Below are 23658 nucleotides of genomic sequence, written 5' to 3' on the forward strand. Positions count from 1 at the left end.
ATGCATAGGTCGATCTCGGGGCTCCGTCTTCTGAGGTCGAGAGGGTTAGGGTTTTGTACGTCGGCTTCCGAGAAGATCGTCGCCGCCGTCCTCTTCGAGAGATTGCCCGTCGTCATCCCCAAGATCCACCCCGCCGTCTACGCCTTCCAGGAATTTTCGTCAGTCTCCTCTCGTTTCTTTCCCCCCAACTATATTTCTCTGCGATCGCATTTTCTTCTTCTTCTTAATTATCTGAGTTTTTCTCGAATTCTTTTAGTGTAGTCTTGATGAACCTTTCGGAATGATTTTCGTGGTATGAAAGTTCTGGGGTTTTTGAATGCAATAATCTTTTTCCTCGATGAAATTCAGCATTTTTCTTGGCGAGACGTGTTTGCGGGGTTTTCTCGATTTATAGAATGATTTGTTGTTGGGATTGTGTTTTAGATTTCGGTGGCGGCAGCAATACCGGCGGCAATATCCCGATGAGGTATTAGGGAAATCGGATGCGAGGTGAGCTCATAATTCCAATCCGCAACTTGTGTTTTTCTCATTTCGATTGCTTTGATTCGTAATTGGGTGTAACAGAGAGTAGTTCTCCTTTTGTAGTCGGATCGTGTTTGAGAAAGTTTTCTCTTGATCTCATTGGATCAAATGTTTGTTTGATTGGAAAGTGTTGTGGCAATGCTTGGTTGGTCCTGATGTTATTGCGGTTTTAAGATTTTTTTTGAAGGGTGGTACTTCTAAATGCCCAATTTTTTCTGAAAGAATGTCGATTGATTCAACATCTGGGAAGCACGTTCGGATTGGTAGAACTCAGATTAATTAGTTAGTTTGAGGATTGAATTGTTGTAAAGCATCGATATAAACTTGACTAACAAAATAATGGCATAAGATATGGGAGCAAGCTTTGTTGTTTAGGCAGGTTGATCAATTACTTTTGCATTCCTGTGCCTTCACCCCACCCCCCATCACCGACCGCACATTGGCTGGTAAAACCCTTGAGATCCGGGGAGTGCTCCCAGCTTCGACCTTGTGGCAAGGGACGCCACCCATGGGTTTCTAACTTGCGATGTCCGGTCAACTTGGTGACATTCACAAGCAACCCCTACCAGATGGACCGGATCCCCTGTGCCTTCCTGATGGCTGTAATGAGTCGGTTTTTTCCCTACTATGTTGCTGCTTAAAAAATATTCTAATATCATTATGGCGGTCAAGAAAATTATCATCGTGGGTGTTTTTTTCTGCTTGAATAGACTGTGTGGATGAGAGTTTGCTAGCATGACATGCCTATAACGTTTCCTTTCAATGCGCCCATTCTATCTCTGGTTCTATTTCTATATGTTTTCAAACATCAGGAAAATTTCTCGCGTCTATATTATGAGAAAGATTGTGGGATTCTTTTGCCTCTTTGTTTGCTTTCTATATTCTCATGCAGTTCCTATGTAAGTCATTGGTAATATCACTTTATTGCTAATTGATTTTATGTCCAGACTGTTTAATTGTCATTGTATAGAAGACTGCTGATAGTGGTATTACTGGAAAATTATGGTTGTCAGGTCAGGCATATTCCAAGAATTTAGTGATTGCATTTTATACAGATTGGTCCTCAATGGAAAAAATAATAAAAATGGTCTTTACTCATGCAATTACGGAAATATTTAATTTAGTTTTGTTCACTCGGGCATATGAAATCAAGACATTACCTATAGTAGAGTTAATTTGAAAATTGGTAGGTGTTCAGATACATGGACTTTATTGTTTCTTCTAAGATCTAGACAAGAATAATATGCTTGCCATTGTTTGTGAATGCAAAGAATTCCATTTCCATCACAAGTTATCTTTTCTTGCCATCAAAATTCAGTGGTTTCTTGTTCATAAACACACATGCTCACATGCTAGTTGAGGTATTGGTCATTATTGGTTGTACAATTAGGCTGTAAATGTGTTTCACACATCAAACTTTGCTAATTGATCATGTTCTATTGCTTTTTCATCAGGGGGAAGGGTGACTATCAAATAGATTATGTACCAGCTCCACGAATAACTGAAGCTGACAAAACCAATGATCAAAAGTAAGAGAAATATGATTTTTTTTTATGTAAGTGCACTTAAGAAAGTTTTTCTACTAAAAGTAGAGGCCTGAGCTACCAGTGTCTTCCTCTTTCAACTACATAACGCCTGAAGTGTTCAAATGCATCTGCAATGTAAAATATTCATACTCCACACTGTTTTGAAGTTCAAACTAGTGAAATTATGCTGTTGTCTTACTTTGCCCTTACTAACTGCTGAAGTCCTTTTTGAAGCCATGTAAGAACTATCCTGTCTGAGGCCTAAATATGTGACGTCGTATTTATCTGAGCATTACGAATGCATGCATGTGTTAAAAAAATGAAATTATAGAACAGAAATACAAGAAAAGCTGTCCAATGGGACACATGGGTTCACGTGTAATCACATAGTGCCTGCTTCAATTATCATTTTCTGGTTTTGCTAATATGGATAAGTATGTTTACCTCGTTGGGTACTATGTAGCTATATGCTGAGGAGACCCCTGATTAACTATATAATTTTCTTCTCTATTGGCAGCTCCTGGTCAAATGATGTATTTTACTGACTTACCTTGGTAAATATTTCTTTTTTTTTCCAAAAAGAAAAGGAAATTTGTTTTTTTATTTGGGTTTGTAGGATATTTGTATACTTTAAAAAAATAAATAAATCGAAGAGTTACAAACAGTAGTGTTCATAGGTCTAGATAACTTGTAATGCTTGGTACTACTTATTGTCTTAATGTAGGGTTGGACACCCAACTCATGCAATAAACCGTCTAGCACAATGTTACCTTCCCTATAGATGTGATGTATGTGCACGTAATTAATCACCTTCTTGAAATCCGTGAACTGTTAAATCCTTTGTCACACAGATACAGACACTCAACTGGACACAATATATCACTAGTTAAGATTCAAAATTTTCTAGCACGTGTAAATTTTATGTTGAGACTGAAAGATCATTACAGAAACAATTAAAAATAAAAAAAACACAAATTCTAGCAATTGAAAGCCAAAAAAACACATTGAGTGTATATGGCTCATGTCAGGTCATGTTGACATTTCATGCCTTGCCATCTGGATGCATGCAAAAACACTTGTCCCTGTGACATGGGTATTTGCATGTCCCCATATGCCAGGGTTATGTTAAGTTTTATGTAAACTCTCCACAGAACTCTGTTTAAGATCATGTTTACTGGAAATTGGTGATGACAGAATAAGAAATACCTTTTTGCCGTATTTGCAGGTCATTACAGAGGGCACTTGACAGAAGGTTGTATCTCCTCTTATATGGCAATGCATATGGAACTTCACCTAACAAATCAGTCTGGCATTTTCCAGAAAAGGTCTATGAAAATGAGGAAACATTACGCAAGGTAGTCAATTCTTGGTGCCTTTTCTTTTGCTTGAAGAAATTTATCTCCTGATCAATTTCTTTACAGTGTGCAGAATCTGCATTAAAATCTGTACTTGGAGATCTTTCACATACATACTTTGTTGGCAATGCTCCTTTTGCACATATGAGTATAGAACCAACAGAAGCTGAACCTGGGTTTCCGGCTTTTAAGGTAATTGTTTCCATTATTTGTTTTATAGTCTCATTACTGAAGACATCATGGCTTTTGTTGCATTGTTTATCCCAAGGTTCCTGCTCATTTTTGAGTAGTCATGGTTCCTCTTCTGCATTGTGCTCACCGTTCCAACTTTCAAGACCTCTTAATGTCACCTTGAGTTCCATTTACCTGAATTCATGTCAGCCAAGGTCCAATCTTAGATAAGACTTGCATTGTTTTGGTAGGGAGTACTGCTATTCATTGTAACCTGGTCCCAGTCTCCAGATTTCTAAACCATGTTTTGTAATTGCTCTTTGAGCTGCATCACCCTTGCACGAGAGTGTGCAGCATAGGCATCTTTAAGAGATTTCCATATCTCAATGGATGTCTCAAGACCCACAACTTGTGTGTGAATGGGTTTGGTGAAGGAGGATATGATCCAAGTTAACAGGAGGTGGTCATGTCTACGCCATGAAACATATTCAAGATTAACAATATTTTTGCCATCTTTCACAATAAACTGATTGGGTTTGGGTTTAGACCCATCAATGTTCCTGTCTAAATCATACGAGATCAATAGAGGCTTAAATTGTGATGTCCACAAAGCATAGTTATCAGCAGTAAGTTTAGTGCTGAGAAAATATTGAAAATAATTCGGGGCCGGCAATACCAAAAAAGAAGCTGGGCTATTTTCGCTGCTAAGACTGCTTGATGACGCCATGAGGGATGAACAAGGAAGGTGATCCTGCTATAAGGAAGCTGGTTCTGATACCATATCAGTATTGCGGACACGATGTAGCATGCACACACACCTGTCACCTGGGTGCGGGTGTGGGTACAGGTATGGGTAAGAAGGGGTACAACACGGCTATATATATATATATATATATATATATATATATATATATATATATATATATATAGAGAGAGAGAGAGAGAGAGAGAGAGAGAGAGAGAGAGAGAGAGAGAGAGAGAGAGAGAGAGAGAGAGAGAGTTTGGGTCAACTATATATATTCAATGTTTTGAAGGTCCTTGAATGTTTGAACCTTAATATAAAAGGAACTGAGTCTGGATCATATGTAAATCCATGGACCCAGCTCCTTTTATATTAAGGTTCAATATAAAAGGGTCCTTTCCCACAGTCTCTCTCTCAATATAAATATAAAATGATTTGGCTCTGGATCTTATGTAGATCTATGAACCCAGCCTTTTTTATATTAAGGTTTAGGGCCTTTCCCACAGTCTCTCTCTCTCTCTCTCTATATATATATATATATATATATATATATATATATATATATATATATATATATATATATATATATATATATATCCACGAAGGAGGCCGAGAAGACGAAGACGACGGAGGGGCCAAGTGAAGACCCAACCCCACCGTCTCTCTCTCTCTCTGGCAGATTGGAAGAAGAAGGTGGTTTCGGGTATGCTCTCTCTCTCTCTCTCTCTATTTCTTTTGTCTTCTTCTACCTTCTCCTCTTACTTCTTTTTCTTCTTCTTCTTCTCCTCTTCCTTTTTCTTCTTTCTCCTCCTCCTTTTTCTTCTTTCTCCATTGCCTTTCACCGACATAAAAAAAAAATAAAAAAATGAAAAGAGAGAGAGAGAGAGAGAGAGTTGGGGTCCAGGTTGGGTCCTAGTTTGACCCAACCCGACCCAGGCGCGGTACCCACCCTCGTATCAACGCCTGTCAACACAGGTACTCCGCTTGTTTTGGCGTGTTGCGGTTACCTAGACACACACACACACACAAACGAGTTCAAACGAGCAAGAACACACAAAGGTTTACGTGATTCGATCCTTTAGGATCTATATCCACCAAGAAGGCCAAGACACACTCTCTCTATAACCAACCAAAGAGAGTCAACCATATGTATTATATTAAATGGGATGATTAATACATTTCTTAAAGGAACATTTTGACAAGTCGTACAATCTATGTAGTCAAAAGCGCTAAGCGGCGCAGCGCTTAGTCGGTAGACCCCTAAAAAGACTAGTTGAGGACTAGGCGGGACTAGTCGGTACCTCAATTAAAATATAAAAAAGTATACAAAATATACATAAAATATGTTTAGTTCTTTTACTAATAAGATGTTTTCATTACACAAATACAAAATTATACATATTTTCACAAAATATATTAATATACATGACTAGAATATATATATATATATATGTTGGCGTCGGCAGAGAGAGAGAGAGAGAGAGAGAGAGAGAGAGAGAGAGAGAGAGAGAGTAATCGTAATTCTTATTAAGCATTAAGCCCTAATCCCTTCTTAAAGGAATTAGTTAATAAAAAACTTACAAAAGTACTCCATCTATTTCCCATTAATTATGTACTACTACCCAAACTAAACAGATATTCTCTTTTTCTTTTTTAACACTCCCCCTCAAGCTGGAGCATATCTATCTATCATGCTCAGCTTGTCACAACATCTAAGGAAGCCCACATTAGCAAGAGGTTTAGTAAACACATCAACAACTTGATCCTCTGAAGCAACATGACATGTAGAGATTTGTCCTGTCTGTACTAGATCTCTTATGTAGTGACAATCAACTTCAATGTGTTTCATTCTCTTGTGAAATACTGGATTATTTGCAATATAGGTGGCTGCTCTGTTATCACATCTCATCACCATTGGTGTTGAGGTTTGTACATGTAGATCTCTGAGAACTGATCTAACCCATATCATTTTGGCTGCAGTTTGAGCCATGGCTCTATATTCGGACTCAACACTCGATCGAGCTACTACGGTCTGTTTTTTGCTTCTCCAGCTTATTAAGTTTTTGCCTATAAACACACAAAACCCCGTAGTGGACTTTCTATCACTAATGTCTCCTGCATAGTCAGCATCTGAATAGGCAACAATATCAAGAGAAGAACTTGATTTGTATAGTAGTCCTTTACTTGGAGAAGACTTCAAGTACCTGAGAATCATCATTGCAGCCTGCCAATGCACTTGGGTTGGTTTATCCATGAACTGGCTGATCTTACTCACGGCTAGGGAAATATCTGGTTTTGTCACTGTAACATACAAGATTTTACCAACCAGAGACCTGAAACTTCTACTGTCAACGGGTTTTGCTTCTTCAAACTTGTGAAGTTTAGGATCCATTGAAATGTTGGCAGGTTTGGCTCCTAACATTCCTGTTTCCCGTAACAAATCAAGTACATACTTCCTTTATGATAGGACTAACCCTTCACGGTTTCGAGCCACCTCTATACCCAAGAAGTATCTAAGAGGACCAAGATCTTTAGTAACAAAGTGCTTCTGTAGATGAGCTTTGGTATCTAAGATATCCTTGTTATTGCTTCCTGTGAGTATAATATCATCCACGTATACAACCATAACCACAACCACAACCACAACCACAACCCTCGTGGGAGTTTTTTTAACAAATAATGAGTGATCTGATGCCGACCTGTTAAAACCAAATGCAGACACACTCTCAAACAGCTTCTGAAACCATACACGTGGACTTTGCTTTAGACCATATATCGCTTTCTTTAACTTGCACACCTGGTAACACTCCCCTTGAACCTCAAAACCCGGAGGTTGTTGCATATACACAGTCTCAGACAAATCACCATACAAAAGACATTCTTCACATCCAACTGGCATAGGCTCCATCCATTATGGACAACCACTGATATGACCAGCCGAATAGTGCCAAGGCGTGCCACAGGAGAAAAGGTTTCAAAGAAGTCTACCCCATACGTCTGTGTGTACCCTTTTGCCACCAATCTGGCTTTGTATCGTTCAATTGTGCCATCCGAATTGTACTTAATGGTGTAGACCCACTTACACCCAACAATATCTGCGTCAACAGGAGGAGTAACCGATTCCCAAGTATTCCGTGAAACTAAGGCATCCATCTCATCTTGCATAGCAACCTTCCACTTGGAGTCTAAGATTGCCTGATTGTGATTCAGTGGTAGAAATTCAACAGATAGAGCTATGATGAACTTCTTCATGTGATTCCTAAGTCTCGCATCTGTAACAAACTTAGAAATGGGATGCAAAGTGCATTGCCTTTTACCTTTCCTGATAGCAATTGGCAAATTATCATCCACAATAGAAGCTTCAGTCGTGGCTGAAGGACTCACTTTTGAGGAAGAAGGTAGTGTAGGTTCTGATTCCAGATGAGATCTACGAGCATATACCAGAGGGGGGTCATGATACCGTGAATGAGTGTGAGAGGTAGGAAAGCTTGCATGAATTGACTCCAAAGGAAGAGGGGGTATAGGTAATGGCATAGCATCACCCTGATTACATAGTAATCTGGTGGCAGTACTTGAAAAAAAAGGAATGGACTCAAAGAAAGATACATCTGCACTGACATACTCTCTACGAGCGACGGGATCATAACATCGATACCTTTTTTGATTTTTTGGATAACCCACAAAAATACACTTTATGGATTGAGCCAATAGTTTGTCTCGATAAGGCCCTAGTTTATGAACAAAACAAACACATCCAAACACCTTGAGAGAGATCGAGAAAAGAGGTGTATTGGGATATAGGATTTTCACAGGAATTTGTTCTCCCAATGGGGATGACGACATGCGATTGATAAGGTAGCAAGCTGTAAGAATGACATCTCTCAAATATGAAGGAGGCATACATGATTGTAACATAAGACTGCGAGCAACATCTAGAAGGTGTCTATACTCTATGCTTCCTTTCAGCTACCCCATTTTGTTGGGAGGTATGAGCACAAGTCGCTTGAGGTCGAATGCCACGATTCTTATAAAACAGTAGTAACTCATTGGTTTTAAACTCGAGAGCATTGTCAGTGCGGATGATCTTGACAAGAGAATCAAACTGAGTGTTTATTTCAATAATGAGAGACATAAGAATAGAAGGAACTTTCGATCTGTCTTTTATTAAAAATACCCATGATAATCTGGAAAAATCATCGACAATGACTAAATAATAACGACACTGGGACCTACTGGGAACTCTACTAGGTCCCCACACATCCACGTGAAGAAACTCAAATAATCTTTGACTAGATGAATTCTGACTTAAAGGAAACGAACTCCTGTGGTGTTTACTTAACTGACAGGATTCACACTGGAACGAGGCAGAAGGCGAAATTTATGGAAGAATTCTACGAAGTTTTGGCAGCGACACATGACCAAGACGAATGTGCCATTGATAAGAACTGGTGGACGACTCAGACACGGTATGCGCGACTCCCAGTGGTTGATGAAGATAGTAGACACCTCCTTCTTCATAGCCTCCATCAATCCTTTTCTCCGTCAGCAAATCCTGGAACATACAACACAAAGGATAAAAAATCACTCTACAATTGTGCTCTTTTGCAATACGACTAACTGACAATAAATTTTGAGGAAAAGAAGGAGCATGAAGCACATCTGTCAGTTGAAGTGACGGAGAGATTGAAACATTTCCTTGTCCCACAATGGGAGATGAACTCCCATCGGCAAGGACAACCTTGTGATGATCACACATGGGGTCTATCTTAGAAAATTTTTACGAGGACCCATATAGGTGTCTAGAGGCACCTGAATCAATAATCCATCTACTACCTTGGTGATTCAATCCTTTACCTACTGAGTAGGCAACATCAACAATGAGAGTAACTGTGTTCGAACTAGGACGGTGAGACATCAATTCTTCATAATCTGCACGACTAAGAGTGACCGAGTCATTGGAGGAGCCAGTCGGAATCTCCATGTCAAGCTTCGCAATTTGAGCCCTGGACACATTTTGTGTCTGGGAAGAAGAAGGGGGTCTACCATTTTTATGCCAACACCTGTTCTCCAAATGTCCCAATTTGCCACAATAGGTACACTGAAATCTACCTCAACCTCCTGTACCTCTGCCTCGACCTCTGCTACGCGAATTTAGGAAATTTCCTCTTCCCCGACCAAGGGTGACTACATGCGTCGATGTTTGTGAATCAGAATGAGTTTGCGGAAGAGTGATAGCCAATCTACTCAGGCGGTTGTAGGCTTCAACAAGAGTTGGGACATCCGATCCTGTCAACATCTGAACCTTGGCAACTGCAAATTCAGATGATAGTCCTGTCAGAAATCTTGCAACCATGGTTTGCTCCTGATGGGACTTCTGCGTGGTACAACATAGGGGCCTGTGTGCATTCAGTCTTTCAAATGCATATTTGACAGAAGCGTAATATTGGGCCAGTGTCTGATCTCCTTGTTGTAGTTGATAAATCTCCTGCTCGACTTGTAAGATGTGGCTTACATTAGTCTCGTGAGAGTACGTATCTCGAAGGTTGTCCCACATCTCTTTAGCAATGGTGTAGTAAAGAAGACCATCAGCGATATGAGGCAATACACTGTTCATCATCCACGACATAACGATGTTGTTATCTTCATCCCATGTACTGTATTTCCCAGATTTATCGGGTGGTTCTGGTTCTAAAAAAATATGTTTTTTTCGATGACCAGAAACGGACATCATAAAAGTCCGGGACCACCTCGCATAGTTCGAGTTATCTAGCTTGACTGAGGACCCATACGAGAAGGGATTCACAAAGGCTTTATATTCACCACTCAGCTCCCCTTTTTGATCCCCATCTTTAGACATCTTGACTCTTGACTTAGTTCTTAAACAACCACCAGACCTGACCTAGATCTGATCAGACCAGATCTAATTTGCGACAAAAAAAACATTAGATCACTTTCGAGACTCGTCGGATCTGATATTTGCCAGGCCCCCACCACGATAGTTCCACCACCAGATCTGATGTTAGATCTGATTCCAGATCAGCGTCTGACACACAACACAGATTCCACGACTTTTCTGCACCAGATCCCCACTTGATCTGGTCTTCTCCACGATCCACACTCCACGAGCTTCACGACTGCATCATGCTGGAGGCTGCAGACCTTCTCCAACAATTACAACTTCAGCCATATACAGACCTGGATGCATCACCTGTAGACCTGTTGCATTCAGGCCTTGATAGTGATCTCGACACATATCTGAAACTCAAATCTGTCTTCCACGCGAAGGTTCAGTCACAACAGACGCAACAACGACCCCATCGATAACAGTGGCAGAAACGACCTTAGAAGCAATGCCCCGTGTCATAGACGCAACACCCGCAGCTTCGTCAGCGTCACGCAACGGCAGTCGACTGCCGCAGCAACGTTGACACCTGCAGACAGAGGCGACTGCGAAGGCTGCTGCAGAGACGTCTTTGAGCGGCGACGATGTGGAGGCTGCAGCAATGTCGTCGACGTCGATGCTAGTCACCCAGGATGGGTGGCTCTGATACCATGTTGGCGTCAGCTGTGTTCCTGGCAGAGAGAGAGAGAGAGAGAGAGAGAGAGAGAGAGAGAGAGAGAGAGATCATAATTCTTATTAAGCGTTAAGCCCTAATCCCTTCTTAAAGGAATTAGTTAATAAAAAAATTACAAAAGTACTCCATCTATTTCCCATTAATTATGTACTACTACCCAAACTAAACAGATATTCTCTTTTTCCTTTTTAACAACATATATATATATATATAATTCTGCACACACACAAATATATGTATATATATATATATTTAATTATTCATAACATATTCAATATAATCAATAAAATATGCTTTCAACATTTCACTCAAGCACAATAACACATACATATATAAATAACATATTACATAATTCATAGTACTAAACATGCTTTCAGGATTTTGTAGAAAAATTCATCAGAAACAAACACACACATATATAAAAAACATAATCAATTAAAATTAATTGTGCATGCTTTTAATGTTTCCTAGAAGAAATCCCAAAATCAAAGTCGCGCACACTCTCTCTCTCTCTCTCTCTCACACACACACACACATATATATATATATAATAATAACTAAGCATGTTTTCACAGAACAAATCACACAAATACATACACATATATATAATTATATATATACAAAAAATAGCAATATATATAAGAATAATAAATGCTAAACTAACCTCATGCCTAGGCGGAGGTATCTTAGTCACCGACTAGGCGCCTTAGTCGGTGCCTGGTCGGCAAAATTGGTACCTTTTAAGGTACCCACCTAGGAATTACAAAGCCTAGGCATTTTACTTACGCTTGACCGACTAGGCGGACTAGTCGGTGCCTAGTCGGGGCTTTTGACTACATAGCCTACAATTTGAAACCTTCCTAATCTTGAGCTTATCTTTTCTTTCTGTTCTTTTGTTTACAATGGGAGGACTCTCTTCTAGAGTCCTCTTTGGAGAGAACTTAGTAACATGTTCAAGAGTTTGGAATTGTCTTGCTTCATGGCCAAGATTCATTAACTTTTCTTTTTTGAGCTGACTTTGTTCATTATTTGGAAACATCCCATCTTAAGGCAATGAGGACCTATGAGTCGAATCTGGATCCAACATCTCCTCATGCCTATCATGTTTCTCCCAACGTAGTTAGTGGTGATGATGCTTGGTATCCTAACTCTGGTATTTTCTATCATATCGCTCACGACTTGAATTAACTTTCTCTTCATTTAGATTGTCAGGGCATTGATTGTAACACCTCAATTTTTAAATCCCGAAAATCGTGGATTTTTTTAAAATGCTTTTATAAAATTACAGCGGAATAATCAAATGGGACTAAAACTTAGCGCACTACTTCTTGTTTACATTCACATTCACACGTGTATTTGAACTTAGAAATTAGACATTCATGTATGAAATAAATGTTCATATATGTCCAACATTAATAATAAAAGTCTAATTATCAAATCAAATATCAGTTTTTTTGAGCAATTAAAATGCTCTTATTCTAGAACTTCGGAGGTTTGGGAAAGGTATGACTCGGTCCTCGTCGCAACCTCCCATCATCGCACGTGAGTTCACTTCCTGAAAAACATTAAAAATTCATAGGGTCAGACAAAACTTATCTCAGTACGGTAGGGCTATACTAAACATGTAATCTAGAATTTATAAGTAAGAATTGCTTCAGATTTTTATGCATTTAACAAATCAATTATGACAAAGTTCAACAAGTATTGCAAATATCTCAAGTAAGCATACAATTGCAAAAGTTAACATTCATTCTTCATTCATTCAACTTAAACAATTTAAAATGCATGAACAATTAAAAATGCAATAGCTTACCAATGCATAAGCCTTTCGTATGCGTTAATTATCTTTTCTTTCTTATATGATACGTGCCATGCCTTTCTAATGCACACATACTTAGGTTTCTCTTCTTAGCCCCGTGGGTACAAATACATGCATATACCTGGATAAGGACCGTGGCACATGCGATATTTTCATACATAGGTGGCTTTGGCCTGGCCGGGTACCTTTCACCAGTATCAGGTGAGGGACGACAAGTGCGAGAGAAGCTTCCAACACCACCATCATGATGCATCAGACTTCCACTCATGAGTTTCTTCTCCTTACGTTGCAGTCTATTGCAAAGGGTTTCTCCTATCTTTGTGGTTGGGGAAGTGCAACCTTCCGTGCTCAAAGATATATTTCCACGACGCCATTTATACTACTTTCCCTCTCCTTGCAAGCCCTTACTTTAGTGTTACATGTTTCACTTATTTACATTAAATGCCTTACATGCAACACCATATCAGAATCCATGAAAGATGATTCAGGCACTTCAGGACCAATGGATACGAATTTAGAATATTGCATTCGATAACATGCTCGTATTTCTTACTTTGCAAACATGTGCACATATATATAAACAATACGATAAACTTTCATAACTTTGCATGCACAACATCAAATACAATTAAGCATCCACACATGTTATATTGTACAAACTCGGATCTCTGTTAACCCATTTTTGAAAAACTCACTAAAAATGACAGAAACTGAATTACACTTTCCCAATTTTATTGTGAATGCTCCTATGTCTCAGGAAAACGGTCTAAGAAACAAAACTAAAAAAATTTATTATAATAAAAGCAGAAAAATTCCGGGACTAAACCATGTTCAGGAAAAATACAAGACAAATCCTGTCATCTACAAAAATTTATCTCGATTTGGAGAATTTCTCTAAGCCTATAGAGAAATCTTTTCATAAAACCCTTTTACAAGATCATCTTATACATGTTAGCTTTCACCTAGATTTTTTCCAATTTATTTTGATCAGTATTGGTTGGGTCTTTACAACCATAAAAAACGTGGGTCGGAAGAGTCCTGTAGACAGGACAAAAAATCTGTACTTTGATGCAATTGACGTTTTGACCTCAATACTGGTCTAAACAAAGTGAAACAAGATTTTAAATTCAAGCCCTGGATGTGTAGAACACTCAAATATTTTTATTTTAATTTATTGGCTTCGTTTTCATGAAGATATCGATTTATTTCTATAACAGGTCAGGATAAAAAATGAGAACAGGAAAGCCAAGATTCAAACTCATGCAAGATCCATCAAGTAAAAACAAGATTTAAGGTAAAAATCCATACAATAATGATTTTTGATACTCTAAACATTGTTACATCATCATGTAATGCATATTTGATCAAATCCATGCTAATCTTGCAAAAACAATAACATACATCATCTAAGAATCACAAAATCTTCAAGAAATAACTCAAATATGATTTCATCTATGCAAGAATTACAATAAACCCTAAACAATCATGAAAACATGGATTCTTTATGTAATAACATGTTTAATCATGCTAAATATGAAATAATCCATCCTACATGCTCAAATCAATTCTTTTTATAAAAAATATCAAAACCCTAAAAACGTTTTTGCCAAAACCTTTTTTAAAACAAATTTTTTCACATACAAGAACATGTATTCATGCATATAAGTTATATAACAAATTTTCAGAACTTATAAAACCTATATTTTATCAATAAAACCTAATATTAACTTATTAAACATGCTGGAACAAATAAGATCTAACAAATAACAAAAAAAACCTTTTCACAAATTTGTGAAAAGTCTAACTCTATATGACTGTTACAGAAGCTGCAGAAAATTTTCAGTCGGTGGTCAGAGCTGAACTTTTCACAGTTTGTAGAAAATTTTGTCAGCTTTTCGATGGCTTAAACCGTTTGAAAAAATTCATTCGTATGAGGAAGTTACGGACGTTTTGGTGCAGACATGTACTTTTCTGTTCCAACTGTCACAGTTCCGTGCTCAGTCCATGAACATAACTCAAAATTTCACAGTAGATGAAAAATTTTGTTAGCTTTCCAATGCAACAAACCACTCGTTAAAACTCTTCTGGATGAGAGAAATACAAGCGGTTTATTGATCGGGTATTAGGCCGAAAATACGTAATTACCAATTTTTTTTTGAGAAACCCAATAATACAAAACATGTATTTTTCTATGAAAACGACCATAGAAATCGTTTCAATTTTTATAGCACATTAGTATAAACATAATCTACTAATCCAAATCGAAATATATAGAAAAATAACTGGGTAACATGCATATTTTATAGCTTTTACGGTTTTATTTTCTGAGGAATCAGTTTTGAGAGAAAATGATTTTTAGAGGGGTTTTCTTTCAAAAACCCCTTTCTATGACATGCATAGACAGTCCTAACCCAAACTCACATGTGGGAGACATGATTTAGGGTCTGTACGTATAAAAAAGCGAAGAAATTCATACCCACAAATTTCGTTTTACGTGTAGAGTATAGAACTCCCTAGCTTAATCGGGTTCTCAAACGTAGATCGACCTTCGTCTCCCGTTTTCAAACCTTAGAGGAGCTTCAATAGCTACTGGAAAAGCTCCAAAAAGAAAGAAAGAAAGAAAATAAAGAAGAAGATAGAGAATTCTAATGAGAATAGGAGAGAGAGAACTAACATTGTTAATCCTCCTTATGAAGGCCTCTATTTATAGATGGGCTTAGACAAGACTCCCATCTCCAATCTAAGTGGTTAATATCTATTATTATATTTTATTAATAAAACAACTAAATAAATTATAAGTCTTATCTTATTCAATTTCAAAATTAACTAAGCTATAGAAGAAAAGTAGAGACTTTTTACTCTGACTGGGCTCTAGTGACATGGTAACCTTTTGGGAGGCCTACAGACCCAAATACTTATCAGAATTTGACGTTTAAATAGTCTATTCGATAGTCTTCGAAACATAGATCATTGTGGTGGTCTTAGATTTAATCATACGCACACGGATCAGTAAAAAAATTTAGTTGACGTTGAAGAACGTTAATTTTTTACCTACAATTAGTTATGAACTTCAGTCGATGATAAAATACTCAAATCAACATCAATTTGGGCATGTAAATAGTTGATTTTGATGCCCTTAAAATGAGGAACGTTAAGGTCGACTTTGATTTAATAGATAAGCCACTTATAAGTCAAAATTTCTGTCGAAATAATAATGACATTTTTTGGAGCGTCTGACCCTATGAGTCCAATCCAATGATATATGATTCAAAATATCCTAAGTTATATCTAATCTAATCTATCCCTAAATTGATCTAAATGTTATGGATTATATCTAACTTAATTGGGTTTGATTTAAATATCATTAGTTAAATTTACTACCTAATTTAAGGTTCAAATCCATATAAATTTTTTTATTTATGATTAATTCTAATTTCATGCCTAATTAAATTAAAATTCAATTATTTACAATTTCAAATGTGAAATTAGATGAAATGACATTAAATGACTATGAATTAGGCTTAAATGTAAATAGATTTCATCCATAAAATTTTGAATTTTTATATATTTAAATTATTTATTTTAAATATTCTTTAAGAAGTTAATTCGAATTTTTCAGAAATAATTTCTGAAAAATTGAAACTCAATAGGGTCAATGAGACCCTTGGGCGTGCGAGGGTGTTTCTTACACTTAGATTTTTTTTCTAAGTCCTCCATACTCTATACTCAACGCAAATTATCATTATTTAGACTGTTTAATTTATTTTCTAAAACTGATGTTTTCTCAGAAACGAACTTCAAAAGCGATCTTTATCAGGGTCGGCAGGACCCAGTATCGTTTTGAGTGTTTTATTTTTTATTTTTATTTTTTATAGATTAGATTTCAAACCCATGAAACTAAATTCAAATTTATTGAATTTACATTACATACATATCGAGTTATCCTAAATTTGTCTAAAATCGTATTCAACTTTATTTCGGTGAATTTTACCAATTATTTTTTTTTTCATAAATTCGATTTTGAATACAAATTTCATAAAAATCAACTCGAATCAACTTTAAGTTTTCATACGATATTTCTTATAATTTCTCTTAGGCTAATTTATATTTTTATACTAATTTCTCATAAAATTTATTATTTATTTATTAGAAATACCCTGAAGAATCACATGTATTATTCTGAACTAAATTTAAAATTGTAGTTTCAATTTTAACAAAAATACAGTTTATTATATTTTTCAAATTTGAAATAACATTTGATTAAGTCTTAATTTAGATTTGAATCAAACTCAAATCTAGTTATAATATTTGAGACATATTTATTAAATTCGAATTCAAATCCAAACCTGATTAAAAATCAAAACCCTGATTCAGAATAAATTCTAGACTGAAAATTTATTCTGAATCCTAATAAATGTTTGAATTATAAATTAATTCTCATTTTAATCTCAAATAATATTTTTAGCCTTAATTCAATGTTATTTCTCGTAAAATATTGAAAATTTGTGGGTTTTACATTGACATAGTCAAGATTGGTAATGGCTCAGGTTAAAAAATTTCTCTTGTTGGCAGTTTTGTTTTTCATTCAGGAAATTCTAAGTTTGTGTTAAATGATATCTTACATGTTCTTGCTATGACTAAAAGATTGCTTTATGTGCAAAGATTCACTAAAGACAACAAAGTAGCCATTGAGTTCCATCCTACTCATTGCATCATGTTGGACATTAGGACCAGAAAGGAAGTTTTACGAGGGACAACAAAGAATGGTCTTTATTCTATTAGTGTTGGTCATAGTGAATAGACAACTTTTATTGGTGACAAAGTTAATTTTTTTACTTGGCACTATAGATTTGGTCGTGCTAGTTTGAACGTTGTACAAAACATTATCCAACATTTCCAATTACCTTATTATGATGATTAACTGCATGTGTTCTGCTTGCCAAGTTGGAAAACAACATAAACAGCCATTTTCTCGTGCCTCTTATAGTATGCTTAATCCTCTTGAGATCATCTTTTCTGATGTCTGGGGTCTGACCCCATTGATGGGAGCTAATGGCTCAAAATATTACATAGTTTTTGTTGATGCCTTTTTCAAATATTCTTGGCTGTTTTTTATCATCATAAGTCGGATGTTTCAAGTATATTTTGAAAGTTTAAAGTGTTGGTTGAAAATCTTATTGGAAAGAAAATTAAGTATTTGCATAGAGACGAGGAGGAGAATACAAGGCTCTTGATCCCTACTTGAAGGAGTATGGTATTGGTCATTGTTACTCTTGTCTTCACACACAAGAGCAAAACAGTGTACCTAAGCTCAAATGTAGGCACATTATTGACACTGGTTTGATACTCATGGCTCACTCCGGGGTTCCTCAACGGTTTTGGACATGTCTTTTCTACTGCAATCTACCTTATAAATCGTTTTTCCTCACCAAACCTGAAAAACAAATGTCCTCTTGAACTACTCTTCAGGAAACAACCTTACTATAACTTCCTAAGAACCTTTGGTTGTGCTTGTTTTCCAAACCTTAGACCCTATCGGATCCATAAAGTTGACTTTAGGTCAAAGTTACATGTGTTTCTGGGATACAATGATAGTCATCATGGGTACATTTGTTCTGACCCTGTAAACAAGAAGTCTGTTGTGTCAAGAGATGTTACCTTTGATGAAACTAAGTTTCCCCTATGTCACATAGGTGCGGGTACAGGTGCAAATGCAGATGCGGTGATGCGGCACTTAAAAAAAACTTGGGTGCGGGGATGAGGGATATATATATATATAAAATTTTTAACAGTTTTAACTTAACACTATGTGTATTTGTAATTTTGTATGCATTTATGTATATATATAATATAGATAAAATTGGACTTGATTAGGGTTAACTGAATCTACTTTGGGTAGAAATGAACCTCAATGTGGTTGACTTAACCTAACACAAAGGAAGCTGTGTCCAAGTGTCGCACCCAGGCACCGCCTGGGTGCGGGTGCGAGTGCGGTGCCTTGTTAGAAGAGTCCGTGTGACATAGAATTTCCCATGAAGGAGACTGCTGAAGTTGGTGGTAAACCTATCTCTTCTCCAACTGTTGTACCTTTACCTCTGCCAGTGTCCACCAATACTAGTGAGCCATCCCAACCTGTTCAAGAGGAAGTGTCTGGTCTTGTTCTTCCTGAACCTACATCTCCTAGTAGTGAAACCAATTCTAGATTTGACTCCTCCAGCTCATCCGAGTCCTCTGGTATAAACTTGGTTGTTGACCTAGGTCCTGTTCCTCATGTCCAAACCATTCCTTAGAGAACTCATCACATGATCACCCAAGCTCATAATGGTAATCTCAAGCCTCGAGTGTTCTTTGCCTCCAAATATGCTTTTCTTGTACCCTTTCTTGTTGAGCTTACTAAGGATCAAGAGCCTACCTCCTTTAGGCAAGCATCCGAAGATCCAAAATGGTAAAGTGCTATGAACGAAGAATATGCTGCCATTATAAGATATCATACTTGGAGTCTTGTTCCACCTAGTCCAAGTCAAAACCTTGTGGGATGTAAATGAGTGTACAAAATAAAAAGAAAATATAATGGTTCTCTTGAACGTTACAAAGCCCGATTAGTTGCCAAAGGTTTTCATCAAGAAGAAAGTTTAGATTTCTTTGAAACCTTTAGCCTTGTTGTCAAGTAAGGAACCATTCATACTGTTTTATCTCTTGCTCTTAGTGAAGGATGGCCTGTGAGACAGTTGGATGTTAATAAATCCTTTTTGAATGGTACCCTTAAAGAAGATGTATATATGGTTCAACCATCTGGCTTTGAAAGCACAAAGTTCTTGAATTATGTGTGCAAGCTCAGTAAAGCTTTTTATGGATTGAAACGGGGGTACCAAGAATTGAGTAGTGCCTTGATTAAGCATGGGTTTATTAGTTCGAAAACTGATCCGTCTCTTTTTGTGCTATGTAAAGATGGTTTGCAGGTGTTTATACTTGTTTATGTAGATGATATATTAGTTCCTAAGAATTTTGGAAAGTTCAAGATCTTATAGAATCCATTGACAAACAGTTTGCCTTAAAAGACCTTGGTCAACTTCACTACTTTTTGGGCATTGAGGCATGCTATTTCTCTCAAGGTCTTTTTTTATCCCAAAGAAAGTATATTGTCGATATGTTGAAGCATATTTCTTCACTCATGGCCACTTTTCCTAAATTGTCCAGGACCAATTGTAATAAATTTGAAAACCCCACCCTCTATAGGAGCATTGTGGGTGCTCTTCAATATGTCATCGTGACTGGACCTGATTTGGTGGTTCTAGTTAATCGAGTTTGTCAGTTCATGCATCGTCTTTCCACAAAGTGCTGGGCTGCTATGAAGCGTATTTTGCGTTATTTGAAGCATAAAATTCAATATGGGATGTTGCTAAGGCCATCAAAATCTAGGTATATTTCTATCTACTCTGATGTACTGGACTGAGACACCGCAATTCTACTTCAGGTTATGCAACTTTTATTGGACCAAATTTGGTTTCATGGAGCTCAAAGAAACATGTGGGTTTGGTTCGATCACATGAGATTCACTTCCTCATACACTTTAGAAAGTGAATCTCATTTGCTTTTTTTTGCAAAAGCAACCAAATGTAAAAAGTACCCTCATGAGAAAGTTAATCTCATTTGCCTTTGCAAATGAGAGTCATTTTAGAAAGTGAATATCATTTGTGTGAGAACTCGAATCTCATGAGACCTCATGAGATTTAGAAAGTGAATCTCATTTGCACAATACCCCACAAGCAACCAAATGTACTCGTGGTGTCTTGGTCCAATACAAAGGCCGAATACAGAGTAGTGGCAAATGCAGCTGTCAAAGTTATGTGGGTTCTGTATCTCTTACGAGAACTTGGGTTCAATTGTAATTCACCACCAACGATTTGGTGTGACAATGTTAGTGCTACCTTGCTACCAATTTTTCTTTTCATGGGAGGAGCAAGCACATCGAAATTGATGTGCACTTTGTGCGAGAAAAGATTGCTCAGAAATTTCTTCAATATCTCTCATCAAAGGATCAAATTGTCGATATTCTTATGAAGCCTTTGTCCGTTACTATGCTTAATTACTTCAGGTGCTAAGGAGATGTTGGCTCTAGATCCGACTTCTAGGTCCTCATTGCCTCAAGATGAGAAGTTTCCAAACAATGAACAAAGTTAGAACTTAGCACATAGAAGGAAAGTTAATGAGTCGTGACCATGAAGCAAGATATTTTAAACTCCTCAAAGTGTTACTAATTTCTAGGGGTGTCAATGGGTCGGGTTTGGTTCAGATCCAGGTGGAACCAGACCCAAACCTGTTTTGAGATGATGGTATTGGGTCCGGACCCGGGTCCAATCGGACCCACCATAAGAGAAACCATACACGGACCCTATAAGGATTACATGAACCAGACTCGGACTATAACCGATAAAATAATAATTTTTTTTTACATTGAAAACTTGCGGATCTTAGTCAGAACTCGGGTCGAGCCTGGGTTTGGTATGAAATTTCACAAACCATACCCGGTTCCATATATTAATCGGCCCCTTCGGGTCCGACCCAGATTTTAATCGGACCTTCTTATTTATCACCAAACCTTGACTCTATAGGGTTTGATACAGGTCGGGTCCGGGTCAAACCTGACCCATTGACATCCCTACTAATTTCTCTCCAAAGAGGACACTAGAAGAAAGTCCTCCCATTGTAAACAAAAGAATAGAAGGGAAAGATGAGTTGAAGCTTAAGAGTGTTTCTAATTGTAGAGGGACTTATCAAAATGTTCCTTTAAGAAATGTATCTAATTATCCCACTTAATATAATACATATGGCGATTCTCTTTGGTTGGTTGGAGAGAGAGAGAGAGTTCTTCTGCGTGAACGTAGATCCTAAAGGATTGAACTATGTAAACCTGTGTGTTCCTGCTTGTTTGAACTCGTGTGTGTGCATGCTATCTCGTGTTCTCAACATTGATACATGCAACCTGGTCACCAGCATAAGTTGTATAGGTCATAGGTTGCCAGGTACCCAGAAACCTTCGTATGCTAGTCTTGGCGGCCTCACCCTGATGGGAGGTGCAGTGTTTTGATCCGAACTATTGAAACTGGTCATCCTCATTCATGCTCTTTGTGCAACTTGTAACTGATTAGACTGAAGCTGGAGCAATTTCGTCTTATTATCTTATTTTCCATTTGCCATTTAAGATATTTAACCTTTTGCCTTTTTCTCTGAAGATGAGACTGATTCCAATTGGTAGAAAAGCCTCTAGTTGCTCATTTCTTTATTGAAGCCAATCCTTTTCATGATATTTTACCTTTCAAAAGCTTGAGGATAGTGTTTCCTTTTTGGAAAATTTGGGACTTTTCTGGCATGAAAGTACCTCAACTAAAGTAGGTTATTAGTCCTGATTTGATTAGTTTTAAGATCAATTTTTATTTCGGCTCTTGTTGCCATGAGCTTATCAATTTGAGAATGAGTGAGCTCCCTCGCCGGACAAGTCATAATGGTTGGAAATCCTAAAAATTCAAGGTAGCAGCGTCATGCTGCCACTTACAGAAATTGGGGTATTTAAACGTTGTTCTGTTTCCTAATTCCTATAGATGCATACTCTAGTACCCTCTACCTCACAATGAAAATTGATTTCTTGATAGACCTGTTTAGCTTAGGGAAGAACAGCGACCATATAAGGCAAAGTGCGAAGGTGTTGGAGTTTTTTTTACCCTCTCAAAATCTCCCAACTTTTTTCTCAATGGAGGTGATTGTCAGGAATTTTTAGCTCCATAAAGACAATCACCGGATAGAGTCTCAAAATCTAATATATATATATATATATATATATATATATATATATATATATATATATATAAATTTACCTAAAGTTGTTTCTGATGCTTTTATTTTATTTTATTTTATTGCAGAGATTCTTTTTCAAATCACAAGTTATTGCAACCAATAAGTTTAATATCAAAAAGTGTGAGGATCACGTATGGGTGACAAAAGATGAACTGATGGAATACTTTCCAGAACAAGCACCATTTCTTAACAAGATGATCATCAGCTGATAAAATGACCAGGGACAGGGAGCATATCTGTGGAGAATGAAGCTGCAAAGGCATTGTATTCCTAGGTGCATCTGTTATTCGTATTCCATCTTTGGATGGCATTTTATTGGATTCTCCGGTCCTCATGGAAGATTTCATGCCAGACCACTGGAAGCCAAGTTTTGGATCTTCAATGACCTTACATGACATACAGTTGTCCAAGTTTTGTAAGTGTTGTTGAGCTGTGTAAACCTTTTCTGTTCAGTACTGTGACATCGATGCCCAACTTTTTTTGGCATCCATCATGTTTCTGCAGCTGTCTCTTAAATCATGTTACTGAAGCTCTAACAGATCTCCCTAGAATAATAAAAATGATTAGTTGGACAGAAAAAGCTTGGACTTGATCACTCTGTTTCTCTGATTGCCACTTGTGCGCTTTTTTATTGTATGTGCTCTTACACATCATTGGTGTGCAAACATTTCTTTATTACATTTTTTTTCCTTCTGGTTATTTTAGAATCCTCTCAGCAAGGAACAGCTGGTTGCCGTTGTATACCTATTCAGCTCACCATGTTTGTCAAAACTATTTGATGCAAGCTGCACATTGTTTGATTCCTCATATTTGATATCTTGTAACAGACCAGTAAGGTAGTAAACTGGTTCAGGTCTTGTCCTATCAAGAGGTTCATCCTTGCTCAAATATGGAACTCCCAATGCACTGATCTGTTAATAGAAGTAACATGCGAACAAGATTGTACTTTTTTATGATGACCTTGCCTTATGCAGTGAAGGTGGTTCTTTTATTTCTTGCTTTACTGAAATCTAAGATGGAAGTTCCTGAGGCAATTTGATTCAACTGGTTTGATCCAAATCCAGGTGGAGCTGTGCTGATCCCCAACTTCTGTAAC

The 23658-nt window shown here is 37.2% G+C and overlaps 1 protein-coding gene across 1 annotated transcript; it reads left to right on the top strand.

Moving 5' to 3' along the window:
• LOC149812641 (uncharacterized) lies at window positions 1-22771 on the top strand. Its single transcript, XM_089992155.1, has 6 exons — window positions 1-158; window positions 424-489; window positions 1977-2051; window positions 3274-3403; window positions 3470-3595; window positions 22628-22771. Exons 1-6 carry the CDS (start codon window positions 1-3, stop codon window positions 22769-22771), a joined length of 699 nt encoding a protein of 232 aa, XP_089848281.1.
• The last annotated feature ends 887 nt before the right edge of the window (window positions 22772-23658 follow it).

The sequence above is a fragment of the Nuphar pumila genome, chromosome 16 (genome assembly GCF_984573655.1).
Source record: "Nuphar pumila chromosome 16, dmNupPumi1.hap1.1, whole genome shotgun sequence".
NCBI lineage: Eukaryota > Viridiplantae > Streptophyta > Magnoliopsida > Nymphaeales > Nymphaeaceae > Nuphar > Nuphar pumila.

What these genes read in the sequence shown, in the direction of transcription:
- LOC149812641 (XM_089992155.1), top strand. Translation starts at nt 1, where the DNA reads ATGCATAGGTCGATCTCGGGGCTCCGTCTTCTGAGGTCGAGAGGGTTA. An exon ending in TTAGGGAAATCGGATGCGAG is followed by an intron (nt 490 to 1,976) that starts GTGAGCTCATAA and finishes CTTTTTCATCAG; the next exon opens with GGGGAAGGGTGACTATCAAA. An exon ending in CTGGGTTTCCGGCTTTTAAG is followed by an intron (nt 3,596 to 22,627) that starts GTAATTGTTTCC and finishes ATTTTATTGCAG; the next exon opens with AGATTCTTTTTCAAATCACA.